This window comes from Mobula birostris, chromosome 2 (assembly GCF_030028105.1).
Source record: "Mobula birostris isolate sMobBir1 chromosome 2, sMobBir1.hap1, whole genome shotgun sequence".
Lineage (NCBI taxonomy): Eukaryota > Metazoa > Chordata > Chondrichthyes > Myliobatiformes > Myliobatidae > Mobula > Mobula birostris.
This window is the reverse complement of record NC_092371.1, coordinates 52,242,110-52,259,924: the sequence shown is the minus strand read 5'-3', so window position 1 is coordinate 52,259,924 and position 17,815 is coordinate 52,242,110. Positions and strand designations below refer to the sequence as shown.

The window sequence follows — 17,815 nt, the reverse complement described above, 5'->3', positions numbered from 1 at the left end:
TTGGAGTCGACTGTCAAGGATGAGGTTACAGAGTACCTGGAGGCATATGACAAGATAGGCAGAACTCAGAATGGATTCCTTAAAGGAAAATCCTGCCTGACAAACCTATTACAATTTTTTGAGGAAATTACCAGTAGGGAGATGCAGTGGATGTTGTATATTTGGATTTTCAGAAGGCCTTTGACAAGGTGCCACACATGAGGCTACTTAACAAGATAAGAGCCCATGGAATTACGGGAAAGTTACATATGTGGATAGAGCATTGGCTGATTGGCAGGAAACAGAGAGTGGGAATAAAGGGATCCTATTCTGGTTGGCTGCCGGTTACCAGTGGTGTTCCACAGGGATCAGTGTTGGGGCCGCTTCTTTTTACATTGTACATCAACGATTTGGATTATGGAATAGATGGCTTTGTGGCTAAGTTTGCTGACGATACGAAGATAAGTGGAGGGGCTGGTAGTGCTGAGGAAACAGAGAGTCTGCAGAGAGACTTGGATAGATTGGAAGAATGGGCAGAGAAGTGACAAATGAAGTACATTGTTGGAAAGCGTATGGTTATGCACTTTGGCAGAAAAAATAAATGGGCCGACTATTATTTAAGTGGGGAAAGAATTCAAAGTTCTGAGATGCAACGGGACTTGGGAATCCTCGTACAAGATACCCTTAAAGTTAACCTCCAGGTTGAGTTGGTAGTGAAGAAGGCGAATGCAATGCTGGCATTCATTTCTAGAGGAATAGAGTATAGGAGCAGGGATGTGATGTTGAAGCTCTATAAGGCGCTGGTGAGACCTCACTTGGAGTACTGTGGGCAGTTTTGGTCTCCTTATTTAAGAAAGGATGTGCTGACATTGGAGAGGGTACAGAGAAGATTCACTAGAATGATTCCGGGAATGAGAGGGTTAACATATAAGGAACGTTTGTCCACTCTTGGACTGTATTCCTTGGAGTTTAGAAGAATGAGGGGAGACCTCATAGAAGCATTTCGAATGTTAAAAGGCATGGACAGAGTGGATGTGGCAATGTTGTTTCCCATGATGGGGGAGTCTATTACAAGAGGGCATGACTTAAGGATTGAAGGGCGCCCATTCAGAACAGAAATGCGAAGAAATTTTTTTAGACAGAGGGTTGTGAATCTATGGAATTTGTTGCCACGGGCAGCAGTGGAGGCCAAGTCATATGGTGTATTTAAGGCAGAGATTGATAGGTATCTGAGTAGCCAGGGCATCAAAGGTTATGGTGAGAAGGCGGGGGAGTGGGACTAAATAGGAGAATGGATCAGCTCATGATAAAATGGTGGAGCAGATTCGATGGGCCGAATGGCCGCCTTCTGCTCCTTTGTCTTATGGTCTTATGGATAGGAGAAGACAGAAGGAGGAGGGATGGAGCTAAGAGCTGGAAAGTTGATTGGCAAAAGGAATATGAGAGGATCATGGGATGGGAGGCCTAGGGAGAAAGAAAGGGGGAGGGGGGAAGTTCAGAGGATGGGCAAGGAGTATAGTGAGAGGGATAGAGGGAGAAAAACAATTAATAATAATAATAAATAAATAAATAATGGATGGCGTACGAAGGGGAGGTGGGGCATTAACGGAACTTAGAGAAGTCAATGTTCACGCCATCAGGTTGGAGCTTACCCCAATGGAATATAAGGTGTTGTTCCTCCAACCTGAGTGTGGCTTCACCTTGACAGTAGAGGAGGCCATGGATAGACATATCAGAATGGGAATTAAAATATGTGGCCACTGGGAGATCCTGCTTTCTCTGATGGACAGAGTGTAGGTGTTCAGCGAAACGATCTCCCAGTCTGCGTCGGGTCTCGCCAGTATATAGAAGGCAGCATTGGGAGCACCGGATGCAGTATATCACCCCAGCCGACTCACAGGTGAAGTGTCACCTCACCTGAAAGGACTGTCTGGAGCCCTGAATGGTAGTGAGGGAGGAAGTGTAAGGGCATGTGTAACACTTGTTCCGCTTACAAGGATAAGTGCCGGGAGGAAGATCAGTGGGAAGGATTGGGTGGGATGAACGGACAAGGGAGTTGCGTAGGGAGCAATCCCTATGGAAAGTGGGGGGTGGGGGGGTATGGAGAGGGAAAGATGTGCTTAGTGGTGGGATCCCATTGGAGTTGGCAGAAGTTACAAGGAATTATATGTTGGACCCGGAGGCTGGTGGGGTGGTAGGTGAGGTCAAGAGGAACCCTGTTCCTAGTGGGGTGGCGGGAGGATGGGGTAAGAGCAGATGTGCGTGAAATTGGAGAGATGCGTTTGAGAGCAGAGTTGATGGTGGAGGAAGGGAAACCCCTTTCTTTAAAAAAAGAGGACATCTCCTTCGTCCTGGAATGAAAAGACTCATCCTTTATCCTTTACCAACACATGCCTGCTTTGCAAAGCTAAAAAGCAACCTGCTTCAGCATGGATTCATTTGACTGGTTTGTTTGTTTGATTTGGGGCTTGTGTAGACAGGACGGTGTTGCCATTATTCAGAGCTCTATTTGAACTACTATTTAGCAGCTTATTGTCTCATATATATGCAGCCATTCAGACATCCAAATACCTACTGGAATCTTGCAGCTGGCATAGAAACCCTGGTGATATTTCGAAGCAATCTCCTGCCTGAGATGAGTTGTGTATTAAGCAGGCATTCAAAGTGGAATTTTTTTCCCCAACAAACACAGTAGCACAATTCAGTGTGCTGAGAACATTGAAATATTTTGTGAGATATAAAAGCAGAACACATGTTAATTGTTTCTGTAATTGTACTAACCTTTAATTCACCTTTCCATGAGTTGATAAAATCCTGCCAGGAAAGGTTTCAGTGGATTTCTAGCATTGAGTTATTTTGTTGTTTTTTTTTAAATGTTAACATGCTTTGTGCAAACTCTCACTAGTGGTTATTGTTATAGTGTTGAAGAGACCAGTCACTAATGAAGAACTCCTGTCACCGGGAGCGCCTTACTTAAAGAAAACATTAACAGTAAGTGTGCATTCCTTGAAGGTTTAAACAGTTACTACAGGAGCAGTGGAGCTGTTACAAAGTCTAAATGGAAGCTTTGAATTGACTAAATTAAAATACTTCCACAAGAGAGATAAACAGGCTTATCTCAAATTGTATGAGAGCCAATTTTATCTTTCTACAGAAGTGTTTTTGTAGACTACTGGGCCTGTATTCTCAGGAAACAGCATTCGTGTCCCTTCAAGTCTGAGAATTAGATCTCTGTAGCCTAATTCTGCCCTCTTTAATGCCGATAACATCAATTGTTGGGGCTTTACAGTTACCTTTTGTAACTCCTGAAACTAATCAAAAGAAAAACACCAACAGCCGGGACATATTTTGTCTACTTAGTTTTTCTTTAGGAGGCGCTCGCATATGATGTGGCAGCATGATGTGTATGCTATTCACTCACTAGTATATAACCCATAATGAATTGTGTAAACAAACAAAGAATGCCTAATCAAACAATATATTTGCGACTTTAATCAAATATTACTGAAATATTGAATACAATGCATTTACCTTCTCCTCAAGACCAGGAGTCTTACCTGTCCTATGTCAGTCCATACTGGGGTGCAGAAGTGGGCAGCAGGCCTACACCTGATCATGGAAAAACTAATATCTATCTGTGAGGAATCCTTGTTAAATTAATGAGAAATTAAATGTTAGAGGTGCAGCCTCCAACCCTGTTTTGGGCCCTTAAGATCCATGTACACATTTGAGACCTTTACTCACTAAAACACTATGGGCATTGATTAACAGTTATAGTATCCTATACAATTCTAAAGAAACTTGTTTTCTCTGATTAGTCTAGTGGAAGCATTGAGCTGATTAAGATATATTAATTCATGGCCTCAGTGAGAAAGAGAAGCGATAAATGTCAGAAATATATTTAAAAAGAAGTTCTTCCTTTTGAATCCAGTGACTAAAATGCCAGCCAGAAATTTCCAGGCCATAATTCTAGCTGGGGATGATTGTAATGCTTAAGTTCACAATGAATTTCAGAGATGATATGCAACATTCTGACACTAATATATATACTGCAAATGAGGATGAATTGTGAGACAAGAGTCTTTGTGAAATCCAACTTCACTGCAGACGCCACAATACTGAATCATCATCAGCGTTAGAGTGGTAAAATTTCTCCTATGTTAGGAACAGCTTTATAACTGTACCAGCACTATGCAAGAAAAGCAGAGCTTACAGAACAAATTTGCTTAAAGGTTAAGCAATCAGCTTGTTCTTGACCAGAGACACTCATTCATTTTCTCTAGTTTAACTTTGCTTTTATTTTCCAAAATCTCCAGGAATCTCTTCCTTTAAGATGGTTTCTCTGCACAGGGTTAATGCTGATTAATCAAACTGGTCGAAGTGGCAGCGTATCATGAGAACCAGTTGACTACCAGTAACGAATACCTAAGCAACCTAAGCATTCAGTTCTTTCTCAATAGAATGTTGTGAATCAAAGCACAAAATTTAGATACAGAGTTTGGGTCCAATTAAATTTGTAAAAAAGAGTTAAGTTCTTTTAAGAATTTAATTCAATTATTTTTTTAAGGATGGAAGCTGGAATGTTTGAAAGTCTGGGTTTGTTGCTGTAGTTAAACCAAACATACATAGATTCACAAATATATTCATCCCTACTTCCTTTACAGCAAATACAGGCTTCGAGGAAGATTTTCATTTGGTATTTAAAACCTATTTTAGCAGCAGCAGAGGCCTTTCATTGTCCAGGTACTTAACTCATTAGCATCAAATGTAATACAGGTCCCACTACAACAGTACCAGCTTCCATACATATAGTGCTTTTAATGTTGCAAAAAAAAATTCACTTATTAGAAGAGTTACCAGACAGAATAAATGACACAGAGAAACTTTACTGGATAAAAGAGCACGTTCATTTTACTTCATTTATGCCATTAAGAAATTGTGGCTGGAAGGACGATTTATGGGTTAAAGTGGGCGGATTTGTCTTTCTTCAGCTGAATGGAGGAAGTTGTGAGCATATGCCTGTGCCAGTTACCTTGTGTGAGCTGTGCTAATATTGACAAAGTGTTTTTTTTAAATATGAACAATGTTGATGGATCAAGAACCAAAACAAAATAAATTCATTTTTAATTAGACCTTTATTTTAATGTGAGCTTCAGATTAAAATATTTTGAACTCTAATTGTGAGAATATATTAATTTTGTACATTTTTCTGTTATCTGTAAACATTTACATTTATTTGATTTGCACAGTTCTTGAATAAGAACAGTCATTTCATTCATGACATTGTTGTCACCTTCAAGCTCCTGGCATAAAAGTGGAGCTCTAACTGATAATGTTCCAACTCCTAAACACATACAATACCTCATGATTGTTTTTGACCTGCTTTGCCTTCACATTCCTTCTAAACCCTTTGAACAAGTTTAGTGGCTAATATATTTCAACTGTAATTTTACTTTGCTGAAACTACTGGCATAACCCCTTCTATCCTTTGTTTCTCAGCAAATGGAATTTTCCATAGATGCTTTTCTAATTGTTGAAGAGCCTCTGTACAAACTAACTTATCAACGTTACTTCTTTTAACAAACAGTGCTGAAGCATGTTTGGTTTGGAATCTAACCTCTCAACTGAACAACAAAGAGGTATTTTGTTTAACAAAGACATTAGCATCCATGGGTTTAAATAACTCCCTACGTAATTCTTGAGTGTAGATATGGCAAGACTCTTTTGCTTACATGGAGGCTTAGAAATTAAAATTTACAAGTACAATTAACTTCCTGTGTTTAAATTAGCACACTTGAGATTTACACCTATTGCTCTTAGATCTCCTTACTGCCCAAGATCATCTTTTTGATTATGAGCGCAACACTTAGCTGTTCGAGGTTTCCACATCTGCATCCATTTTGCACTTGGGGGATAAACGGAAAAAAGGAAGCTGTTAAATTTCTAACCAGCAACCTCTTTTGTGAAGCACACAATTACACCTGCAGCACAACGGCACTGTTCTCTCTAAAGTACAGTCACATTGAATTAGATTTCAAATAATCAAGGTTTACCCATAATGACTCAATATAATATGCTCATTATTGTACAAAATAATCACCATTTCAAAGATAAAGCAGTTGAGATAAAGCTGGGTTAATTGATGTATACTTCCCTTAATTTCAGATTGTGGGTGATGCAGTGGGATGGGGTTTTGTGGTACGAGGAGGAAGGCCATGTTACATCCAAGCTGTGGATCCAGGAGGGCCGGCTGCAGCAGCTGGAATAAAGGTAATGTTTTTCATTGTATTTATAATCTTTGGAGTAGTCTGTCCTTAATTTGAAACTACATAATAACTTTACTGAAGAGTTCTCAAGAAAGGAGAAAATTGGAAATTAAAAGATTGTGAGGTGTAATTTTTTTAATGGAGCTGTGTGGAGGAAAATTGCCCTAATCTGATAGGTATGGCATGGAACCTGAAGCCTGCTTGAAGGCATAATTCCATCCTCCATGCACTTTTCCAAAGCTAGACTGTTGTCAATCTGTTTTCCAATCTAATCCCTCCTCCTCATCCTTGCAATTCCTTATGTTGCAAATGGGAGATCTTTCAATACCAGTACAGAGCGGGAGGTCATGGAGTGAGCTGGAGACAGTTCAGTGTGGAGTTTATGCGCCAGTGTTAAAAAGCAAGTGGGACCTCCCAGAACTTGTCTGCAGAGCGATAGATTGCTTGGGTTATTAGTAACTTAGCAAGGACTAATAAAAAGAAATGAGGTTTAAATGGAGTGGCCATTGTAGGAGCGATCATTGTTGGAGTGGGAGGCTTTGGCTCAACAGGTTTCAGCGAGAATAGACGGAGGCTAAGTGTTGTGTCTTTTGGAATCATTTAGTTGACTGTAGAGTTTAAGCTTAAGAAGTTAGAACCAAAGGTATAACAAGTGTAAACAGGATGGTAGTTAAGGCAATAGAATGCTCCTTCTGCAGGGTACCTAACAGTCTCTCTGATGAATATATCGGCAGGAAGTGCACTCAACTTGAGCTCCTGACTGACATGGTCAGGGGACTGGGGCTGGAGCTGGGTGTACTGAGGACCATCCAGGAGGCTGAAAACCTTACAGATGAAATTTTTGCTGAGGTGATCACACCCAGAATACAAGCTTCAGATAGTAGATCGGTGACCACCAGAAGGTATAAGGGAAATGCAGGGTTCCCCTTGGCCATTTCCCTCATCAACAAGTATATCTCTTTAGCTAATGAAGGGGGGAATGTCCTATCTTAGGAAAGTAGTAGCAGCCAGGCCTGTGGCACTGCCTAAGGCTCAGCAGGGAAAGGAAAAGTCAGGCAGAGCAATAGTAGTAGGAGACTTGATAGTTAAGCGGATGGACAGGAGATTCTATGACCATATAAATGAGGCCAGGATGGTGTATTGCCTCCCAGGTGTTCAGATCTAGGATGTCTGAGAGTAACTGCAGAATATTCTCAAGGGGGAGGGTGAGCGACCAGGGGTCATGGTGTACTTTAGCACTAATGAGAGGTAGACAGGAGGAAGAAGTCCTACACAGTGAGTACAGGGAGTAGAGAAGAGGCTGAAGAGCATAACCTCCAATGTAGTAATCTCTGGATTACTCTCAGTGCCATGTGCTAGTCAGGGCAGGAATAGAAACATAGAAAACCTATACCTATAGCACAATGCAGGCCCTTTGGCCCACAATGCTGTGCCGAACATATACTTACTTTAGAAATTACCTAGGCTTACCCATAGCCCTCTGTTTTTCTAAGCTCCATGTATAAATCCCTGAGTCTGTTCCACCACCGCCGCCGGCAGCCCATTCCACGCACTCACCACTCTCTGTGTTTAAAAAAAAAACCTCCCCCTGATATCTCCTCTGTACCTACTTCCAAGCAGCTTAAAACTATGCCTTTTTGTGCTAGCCACTTCAGTCCTGGGAAAAAGCCTCTGACCATCCACATGATCAATGCCTCTCATCATCTTATACATCTCTATCAGGTCACCTCTCATCCTCAGTCGCTCCAAGGAGAAAAGGCCGAGTTCACTCAACCTATTCCCATAAGGCATGCTCCCCAATCCAGGCAACATCCTTGTAAGTCTCTTCTGCACCCTTTCTATGGTTTCCACATCCTTCCTATAGTGAGGCAACCAGATCTGAGCACAGTACTCCAAGTGGGGTCTGACCAGGGTCCTATATAGCTGCTTCATTACCTCTTTGCTCCCACAATTGATGAAGGCCAATACACCGTATGCCTTCTTAACCACAGAGTCAACCTGAGTAGCAGCTTTGAGTGTCCTATGGTCTCGGACCCCAAGATCCCTCTGATCCTTCACACTTTCAAGAGTCTTGCTAATAATGCTGTATTCTGCCATCATATTTGACGTACCAAAATGAACATTTCACACTTATCTGGTTTGAACTCCATCTGCCACTTCTCAACCCAGTTTTGCATCCTATCAATGTCCAGCTGTAACCTCTGACAGCCCTCCACACTATCCACAACACCCCCAACCTTTGTGTCATCAACAAATTTCCTAATCCATCTCTGTATTTCCTCATCCAGGTCATTTATAAAAATCACAAAGAGTAGGGGTCCCAGAACAGATCCCCGAGCTACACCACTGGTCACCGACCTCCATGCAGAATATGACCCGTCTACAACCACTCTTTGCCTTTTGTGGGCAAACCAGTTCTGGATCCACAAAACAATGTCCCCTTGGATCCCATGCCTCCTTACTTTCTCAATAAGCCTTGCATGGGGTACCTTATCAAATGCCTTGCTGAAATCTATATACACTACATCTACCGCTCTACCTTCATCAATGTGTTTAGTCCTCCGGCTCCTCACCCCTCCTCAACGCAGATGAGATGCAGCTGCTGACAGAGAAGAAGCAGATTCTGGATCGGTGGGCTGAGCACTTTAACAACGTCCTTAACTGCCCTGCCGACATCAACGATGAGGCCATTGCCCGCCTGCCCCAGGTAGAGATCAACAAGAACCTCGACACCCTCCCCACAGTAGATGAAGTCAGGAAGGCAGTGAAGCAACTCTCCTGTGGCAAAGCGCCAGGACCCGATGCAATCCCTGCTGAGTTATACAAAGCAGGAGGCCCTGTCATGATGCAAAGGCTGACTGTACTCTTCCAGTCCATGTGGAAAAAGGGACAGGTCCCGCAACAGCTGAAAGATGCCGGCATAGTCCACATCTACAAGAGGAAGGGCAACCGCCAGTCTTGCGACAACCACCGAGGCATCTCCCTCTTCTCCCTTGCGGGGAAGATTCTGGCCCGCATCCTGCTCAACTGCCTTCTCCAACATCTTGAGCAAGGTCTGCTCCCAGAAAGCCAGTGCGGCTTCCGTGCTGAATGTGGGACCGCGGACATGATTTTTGCTGCGTGCCAACTCCAGGAAAAATGCCAGGAGCAACACAGCGACCTCTTCGTGACCTTTGTTGATCTAACCAAGGCTTTCGATACGGTCAGCAGAGAAGGCTTGTGGAGGATCATGGAGAAGTTTGGCTGCCCCAGCAAGTTCATCACAATTGTCCGGCAGTTCCACGACGGTATGATGATGAAAGTTCTGGATGATGGCAGCAAGTTGGAGGCCTTCCCAGTGACAAATGGAGTCAAACAAGGCTGCGCTCTTGCCCCGACTCTGTTCAGTATGGTATTCTCTGCCATGCTGACAGATGCCTTCCGTAACTACGAAGAAGGAATCCACGTCAGGTACAGGACTGACGGCAGGTTGTTCAACCTTAGGCGCCTGCAGGCAGTTACAAAGGTGCAAGAGACTGTCATCAGAGACTTCTTGTTTGCTGATGACTGCGTACTCAACGCCAGCACAGAGCAGGAGATGCAGCGTGAAATGGACTGCTTCTCACAAGCCTGTGACAACTTCAGTCTCACTATCAGCACCAAAAAGACCAAAGTTATGTACCAGCCTGCCCCAGGAAAGCCATACCAGGAGCCGCGCATCACGGTGAAGGGCCAGAACCTCCAGGCAGTTGACAACTTCACCTATCTGGGCAGCATACTCTCTCACGCAGTGAACATAGACACTGAGGTCAACAACAGGATTGCCAAAGCCACCGCCAGCTTTGGGAGACTCCGTGAGAACGTCTGGGAGCGGAGAGGACTCAGCCTCACCACCAAGCTGAAGGTCTACTGTGCAGTGGTCCTTACCATCCTCCTTTACGCCAGCGAGACCTGGACTGTCTACAGCAGACATGCCAAACAGCTCAACCACTTTCACCTGAGCTGTCTCCGCAGACTCCTCCACATCAGGTGGCAGGACAAAGTCCCCGACACGGAAATCCTGGAACGAGCTGGGCTCTGCAGCGTCTACACCGTCCCGCTGAAAGCCCAAGCCAGGTGGGCTGGACATGTGGTCAGAATGCCAGACAGCCGATTGCCTAAGCAGCTGCTGTATGGAGAACTGTGTCAGGGCAAGCGCTCAGTCGGGAGGCAGAAGAAACGTTATAAAGACTGCCTCAAAGCGTCCCTCAAAGGCCTGGGTGTCGACATCAACACGTGGGAGATGCTTGCCCTCGACCGTCCAGCTTGGCGCAGCAAGATCACCACAGGAGCCCGTGCAGCTGAAGTCAGGCGCAACGAAAGCGTGCTGTGCGCAAGGCCCGAGCAGCATCCACTGCCACGACAGCACCCACCCACTTGTGTCCCACATGTGGGCGAGCCTTCAGGGCCCGGATTGGCCTCATCAGTCACCTCCGGACCCACAGCCACCAATCTCCCATTTGACTTTGAAGCCATGGTCATCTTCGACTACAAAGGATGAACAACAACAATAGTCACATCCTCAAAAAATTCAATCAGGCTCGTAAGGCACAACCTGCCTTTGACAAAGCCATGCTGACTATTCCTAATCATGTTATGCCTCTCCATCTGTTCATAAATCCTGCTTGTCAGGATCTTCTCCATCAACTTACCAACCACTGAAGTAAGACTCACTGGTCTATATTTTCCTGGGCTATCCCTACTCCCTTTCTTGAACAAGGGAACAACATCCGCAACCCCCCAATCCTCTGGAACCTCTCCTGTACTTATTGATGATGCAAAGATCATCGCCATAGGCTCAGCAATCTCCTTCCTCGCCTCCCACAGTAGCCTAGGGTACATCCTGTCCGGTCCCGGTGACTTATCCAACTTAATGCTTTTCAAAAGCTCCAGCACATCCTCTTCCTTAATATCTGCATGCTTAAGAATTTCAATCTGTTGCAAGTCATCCCTACAATCCCCAAGATCCTTTTCTGTAGTGAATACTGAAGTAAAGGCTGCAACAGGAAAAATGGCATTTGGAGCTTAACCTGGCCAAGTGTCAAGTGTTGCATCTTGGTAGGTCAAATGAAAAGAGGCAGTACACTGTTAAGGGTAAGATCAGTGTTAATGAACAGGAGGATCTTGGGGTCCAAGTTCAAAACTTCTTGAAAGTGGCTAACAACAGGAATTCTGCAGATGCTGGAAATTCAAGCAACACACATAAAAGTTGCTGGTGAATGCAGCAGGCCAGGCAGCATCTCTAGGAAGAGGTGCAGTCAACGTTTCAGGCCAAGACCCTGACGTTAGTCCTGACGAAGGGTCTCGGCCTGAAACGTTGACTGCACCTCTTCCTAGAGATGCTGTCTGGCCTGCTGCATTCACCAGCAACTTTTATGTATGTTGAAAGTGGCTACACAGGTTGACAGGGTGATTAAGAAGGCAGATGACATGCTTTCCTTTATTATCTGAGGCATTGAGTTCAAAAGTCAGAAAGTTAGGTTACAGTTTTATCAAACTCCAGTTAAGCTGCATCTGGAGCATTGTTCTGGTCACCCCGTTATAGGAAGGATGTCAAGGTTTTACAGAGGGTGCAGAAGAGGTTTATCAAGATGTGCTATAATGCGAAGATGGACAAACTTGGCTTGTTTTCTCTGGAGTGACGGAGGCTTATGGAAGATCTGACAGAAATTTATAAGATTATGAGAAGTTTAGATAGAGCAGCCAGACAGCATCTTCTTCCCCCCCAAAGGCTGAAATGTCTAATACCAGCATTTAAGGTGAGAGTGGGTAATTTCAAAGGACATGTGAGGGGCAAACTTTTTACTGAGTGGCGAATGCCTGGAATGAGCTGCCTGACGTGCTGGTAGAGACAGAAACATTAGAGACTTTTAAGAGACATTGAAATAGGCACACTAATGTATAGGCAGGAGGGATTAGTTTGGTTAGCTATTTGATTTGGCATAACATTGTGGGCTGTGCTGTACTGTTCTATTGTCTTTCTACAATCTTAATGCAACTACTTGTGTGTCTCATTTAGTGAGATGCTCCAATGGTAGTTTAATGGTTAAAGCTTTCCAGGATTATTGAAGAGACTTCGGCTTCCCCCTTTTATGATGCTCCTATCAATTCTTAATCAATGTAATAAAGTTTTCTTACTTGGCAGTGGGAATTTAACTTCCTTATGGATTTTCCATTGATGTTGTGATTCAGACTTGGTTGCTTTTTGTTGTTGTTTTTCAAAGGTTCCTCGGGGTGGTTTTAAGAACAGAGGAAAATTAGGGATGAAGTGAGGGTTAGGGACAAGGATCTGGAGAACTTAGAGGACAGGCTGGAGCCTAACCCTCTGCTCCACAAATGAAGGCCAGGACAAGGACATAGTGAGATGTCAGGCTGGCAGACCAGTAAGAATGCGAGCTGGTGCTACTTTGTTGCTTGGTATGTTCTGTGCTCTGCTGAGCATACTATGTTTGGTGGCAGAATTTGTGGCAACACTTGCGGGCTGCCTTCAGCATGTCCTTGGGTGTGTTGTTGTTAATGCAGATGACACGTCTCATTATGTTTTGATGTACATGTGATAAATGAATCGGAATCAGAATCTAGATTTTCTTAGATAGTTTTATGGAAATAAATGCAACGTAAAAGTACCACTTCCTGATGGTGTTATGAGGCAAGTGTTTTATATGCAGTAATCTATTGGTTAAGTGAATGAGGGGGTAAAAAGCTTTGGAGTTCTTCATAGTGAACATCATTGTTTTTCTCTTGGGGCGTAGATAATTAAGCAATGTGAATTTAATAGATTACCCTTTCTGTATTTTCTATAGAGAGATAGATTTTACTTAACAGCTATTCTTGATATATTTTGTGGTTTCTTTATTTACTCTGATAATTGAAAATCAAAAAATCTGAAGTTCAAACCAGTCGTCAGGCAGCATTTTAGACCTACAGACATTAAGACATAGGAACAGAATTAGGCCATTCAGCTCATCGAGTCTGCTCCGCCATTCCATCATGGCTTCCCGCTCAACCCCTTACACTTCACCATATCCTTTGATGCTCTGACCTATCAGGAAACTATCAACTTCTGCTTTAAGTATACCCATGGAATTGGCCTCTGCTGCAGTCTGTGGCAGAGCATTCCACAGATTCACTGCACTGGCTAAAAAATTCCTGCTTATCTCTGTTCTAAAAGGTTGCCCCTCATTTTGAGGCTGTGCTTTCCAGTTTTGGATACCCCCGCCATAGGAAACATCCTGTCCACATCTACCTTATCTATTTCTTTCAATATTCAGTAGGTTTCAATGAGATCCTCCTGCATTCTTCTAAATTCCAGTGAAGACAGGCCCAAAGATGATATGAAGGTGGTGGAGGGGCACATAGTGTTGAAGAAACAGGTAGGCTGCAGAATGACTTAGACAGATTAGGAGAATGGGCAAGAGAGCGGCAAATGAAATACAATATTGGAAGGTGCATAGTCATGCACTTTGGTAGTAGTAATAAATGTGCAGACTATTTTCTAAATGGGGAGAAAATCCAAAAAATTGAAATGCAAAGGGACTTTGGAGTCCTAGTGTGGATCACCCTAAAGGTTAACTTGCAGGTAGAGTCAGTGGTGAGGAAGGCAAGTGCAATGCTAGCATTCATTTCAAGAGGTCTAGAATACAAGAGCAAGGCTGGGATGCTGAGGCTTTATAAGGCACTGATGAGACCTCACCTTGAGTACTGTGAACAGTTTTGGCCTCCTCATCTAAGAAAAGAGGTGCTGGTATTGGAGAGGATTCAGAGGAGGTTCACAAAGATAATTCCAGGAATGAAAGGGTTAACATAGGAACATTTGCTAGCTCTGGGCCTGTACTTACTGGAATTTGGAAGGATGAGGAGGTATCTCATTGAAACCTTTCGAATGTTGGAAGCTCTAGACAAAGTAGATATGGAAAGGATGTTTTCCATGGTGGGGGAGACAGGGCAATAGGGCACAGCCTCCGGATAAAGGGGCGTCCATTTAAAACAGAGAAGTGGAGAAATTTCTTTAGCGGGGCGATGGTGGAATTTATTACCACAGGCAGCTGTGGAGGCCAGGTTGTTGGGTGTATTTAAGGCGGAGACTGATAGATTCTTGATTGGACACGGCATCAAAGATTATGGCGAGAAAGCTAGGAGTGGGGCTGAGAAGGGGGAGAAAGGATCCACCATAATTGAATGGCAGAGCAGACTCGATGGGCCAGATGGCCTAATTCTGCTCCTATGTCTTATGGTCTTACGCTCAAAGTTGCCATATGCTCCTCGCATGTTCGCCCTTTCATTTACAGAATCATCCTCGTGAACCTCCTCTGGACTCCCTCCAATGACTACCCATCCTTTCTGAGATATTGGGTCAAAACTATTGACAATAGTGTGGCCTGACTAGTGTCTTATAAAGGCTCAGCATTATCTCCTTGCTGTTATATTCTATCTCCCTTGAAATAAATGCCAACATTGCATTTGCCATCTTTACCACAGACTCAACCTCTAAATTAACCTCCTGGGAGTCTTGCAACAGGACTCCTAAGTTCCTCTACACCTCTGATGTTTGAACTTCTACCCATTAGATAATTGTTTCCTTTACCAAAATGCATTATCATACATTTCCCAACATTATATTCCTTCCGCCACTTTTTTGTCCATTCTTCCAATTTGTCCAAGTCCTGCTGCAATCACATTGCTTCCTCAGCACTACCTACCCCTCCACCTATCTTCATATCATCCGCAAACTTTGCCACAAAGCCATCAATTCCATTATCTAAATCATTGACAAACAATGTGGAAAGTAGCGATCCCAATACTGACCCCTGAGGAACACCACTAGTTACTGGCAGCCAACTAGAAAAGGCCCCTTTATTCCCACTCGCTGCCTCCTGCCTGTCAGCTATTCCTTGATCTTTCATGTAATGCCATCGAATTGTATCTTGTTAACCAGCCTCATGTGTGGCATCTTTTCAAATGCCTTGTGAAAATCCATGTAAATGACATCCACTGCCTCTCCTTTGTCCACCCTGTTGGCTACTTCCTCGAAGAACTCTAACTGATTTGTCAGACAAGATTTCCCTTCACAGAACCTATGCTGACTTTGACTTATTTTCTCATTAGTCTCCAAGCACCCTAAAACCTCATCCTTAATAATGGACTCCAACAATTTTCCAACCACTGAGGTTAGGCTAACTGGCCTATAATTTCCTTTCTTTGCCTTCCTCCCTTCTTAAAGAGTGGAGTGATATTTACAATTTTCCAGTCCTCCGGGACCATGCCAGAATCAAGTGATTCTTGTAAGATCATGACCAATGCATCCGTTACCCCTTCAGCAAACAAGCCCAGGACACTGGGATGTAGTCCATCTAGTCCAGGTGATTTATCCACCTTAAGGAATTTGCCTAACACTTTTTCCTTTGTAATAGGAAGGACACTCACTCCAGCTCCCTGATACATGGACCTCTGGCAAACTGCTAGTGTCTTCCACAGTGAAGATAGATACAATGTACCTATTAAGTTCATCTGCCATTTGTTTGTCCACCATTACAACCTCACCAGCATCATTTTCCAGCGGTCCAATATCAACTCTCACCTCCCTTTTACTGTTGTATAACCGAAAAAAACTTTTAATATCACTATCTCTTTGCCCCCATATTTCATCTTTTCCCTTCTTATAGCTGCTTTAGTTGCCTTTTTTGGATTTTAAAAGCTTCCCAATCATCCAGCTTCCCATTCACTTTCCCTTTACTTGGCTTTATGCAGTCAATTTTCTGTGCTTACCTTCAATTACTTCTGTATACTCAATTGTACAATTTAATGAATTGTGTTTGGGTCTTTGAACTGTGATATTGATAATTCCTGGGAATAATTTTCAGATTATGGCAAAGATTAGAAATCAGATTTCTTAGCAGCAAGGAGAATTGGGTGGACTGTGTAATTCATACCCAAACTAACTGCTGAGTTTGCACTTCTGCTAAAGAAGAAATTTGCCCACAGTATTGATGTTGCTGATTAACTGGACTCTGAACTCTCGCACTCAATCCTCAATCACACTTTATTTACTTGTGTTCAAGGGCAGTATTGCTGTGGTAAACCACGTATATATGTTGTAACTCTGTTACCTGTCTGGACACACACCTCTGCTGACTGCCCCTGTGGCTCCTCCCACAGAGTCCTGTATAAAGGTGTTCGCCTTGCCCCTCCCCCTCAGTCCGGGGGCAGACACTCACTGTGGAGGTCGTATTGTACAGTGAATAAAAGCCTTTCAGTATTTTACCAAACCTCAGTCTTTTGGAATAATTGAAGGTGCTTCAATGGCCCTAGTCAACAAACTGCTCTAAAGTTTAAACATAGAAATGCCATTTTTATACTGAAATTATCTAGTTGTATACAGGTATTGATCAACTGGTAATTTTATGGATGTTCAAGTTCCTTATTTACATAATCAATCAACAATTACACTATGGTAATACAGGCATTAATAGTCAATAGAATCTACATGCTAATTGCGAGTAATATTTCAAAATTAGTGAAACAACTGACTGAGAGTAAGTATCACACCAGGATTATTTGTTTTATCCTTACCTTGTGTTGGTATGCCAAATGGTTCCAGCCCCATGCTGTGCAAAGAGAAGTTATTTGCAAACTACCTTTTGATCTGCTTCGATTTGCCTACCACAGCAGATGCCATCCCATTGGCCCTTCACTCAAACCTGGAACATCTGGACAGCAAAAATGCATACAACAATACCATGATCCCCTCAAAACCGATCAATAAGCTTCAAGACATTGGCCTCAATACCTGCTTGTGCAACTGGATACTGGATTTCTTCACTTGCAGACCCCAGTCAGTTCAGATAGGCAACAACACCTCCTTCGCAATCTCCAACAGCACAAATGCACCATGAGTCTTTGTGCTTAGCCCATAGCTCTACTCATTTTACCCATATGACAGCGTGGCTAAACACAGCTGTAATTCTATATTCAAATTTGCTGATAACACCACTGCCGAAGGCCAAATGAAATATGGCAACAAATCAGCATATAGGAGGGAGATTGAAAATCTGGCTGACCAAGGAGCTGACTATTGTCTTCAGGATGAAGAAACCAGAGGTCCACGAGCCAGTCCTCATTGGAGGTCAGAGGTGGGGAGGATCAGCAACTTTAAATTCCTTGGTGCTTCCATTTTGGAGGACCTGGCCTGGGCCCAGCATGTAAGTGCAATTATGAAGAAAGCATGGCAGTACCTTATTTCCATGCGCGTTTGCAAACATGTGGCATGACATCTAAAATTTTGACAAACTTCTATAGATGTGTGGTGGAGTGTATTTTGATTGGTTATATCACATCCTGATATGGAAACACCAAATTCCCTTGAACGTAAAATCCTAAAGAAAGTAGTGGATATGGCCTAGTCCATCATTAGGGACCCTCCACCACTGAGGTCATGCTCTCTTTCGTTGATGCCAAGGTACAGGAGACTCAGGACTCATACCACCAGGTTCAGGAACAGGGGATAAATTTACTTTACTTCACTTGCTCCATCATTGAAATGTTCCCAAAACCTA

At 43.3% G+C, this 17,815-nt stretch overlaps 1 protein-coding gene across 2 annotated transcripts in view; it reads left to right on the top strand.

Moving 5' to 3' along the window:
* Positions 1–17,815, top strand: part of LOC140186512 (DEP domain-containing mTOR-interacting protein-like) — a 110,132-nt gene that overhangs the window by 74,052 nt on the left and 18,265 nt on the right. For both annotated transcript variants that reach the window (XM_072240904.1, XM_072240896.1), the window contains 2 exons: positions 2,900–2,970; positions 6,145–6,249. In XM_072240904.1, the coding sequence (XP_072097005.1) occupies positions 2,900–2,970; positions 6,145–6,249 (176 nt within the window). The remainder of the gene's footprint in view (positions 1–2,899; positions 2,971–6,144; positions 6,250–17,815) is intronic.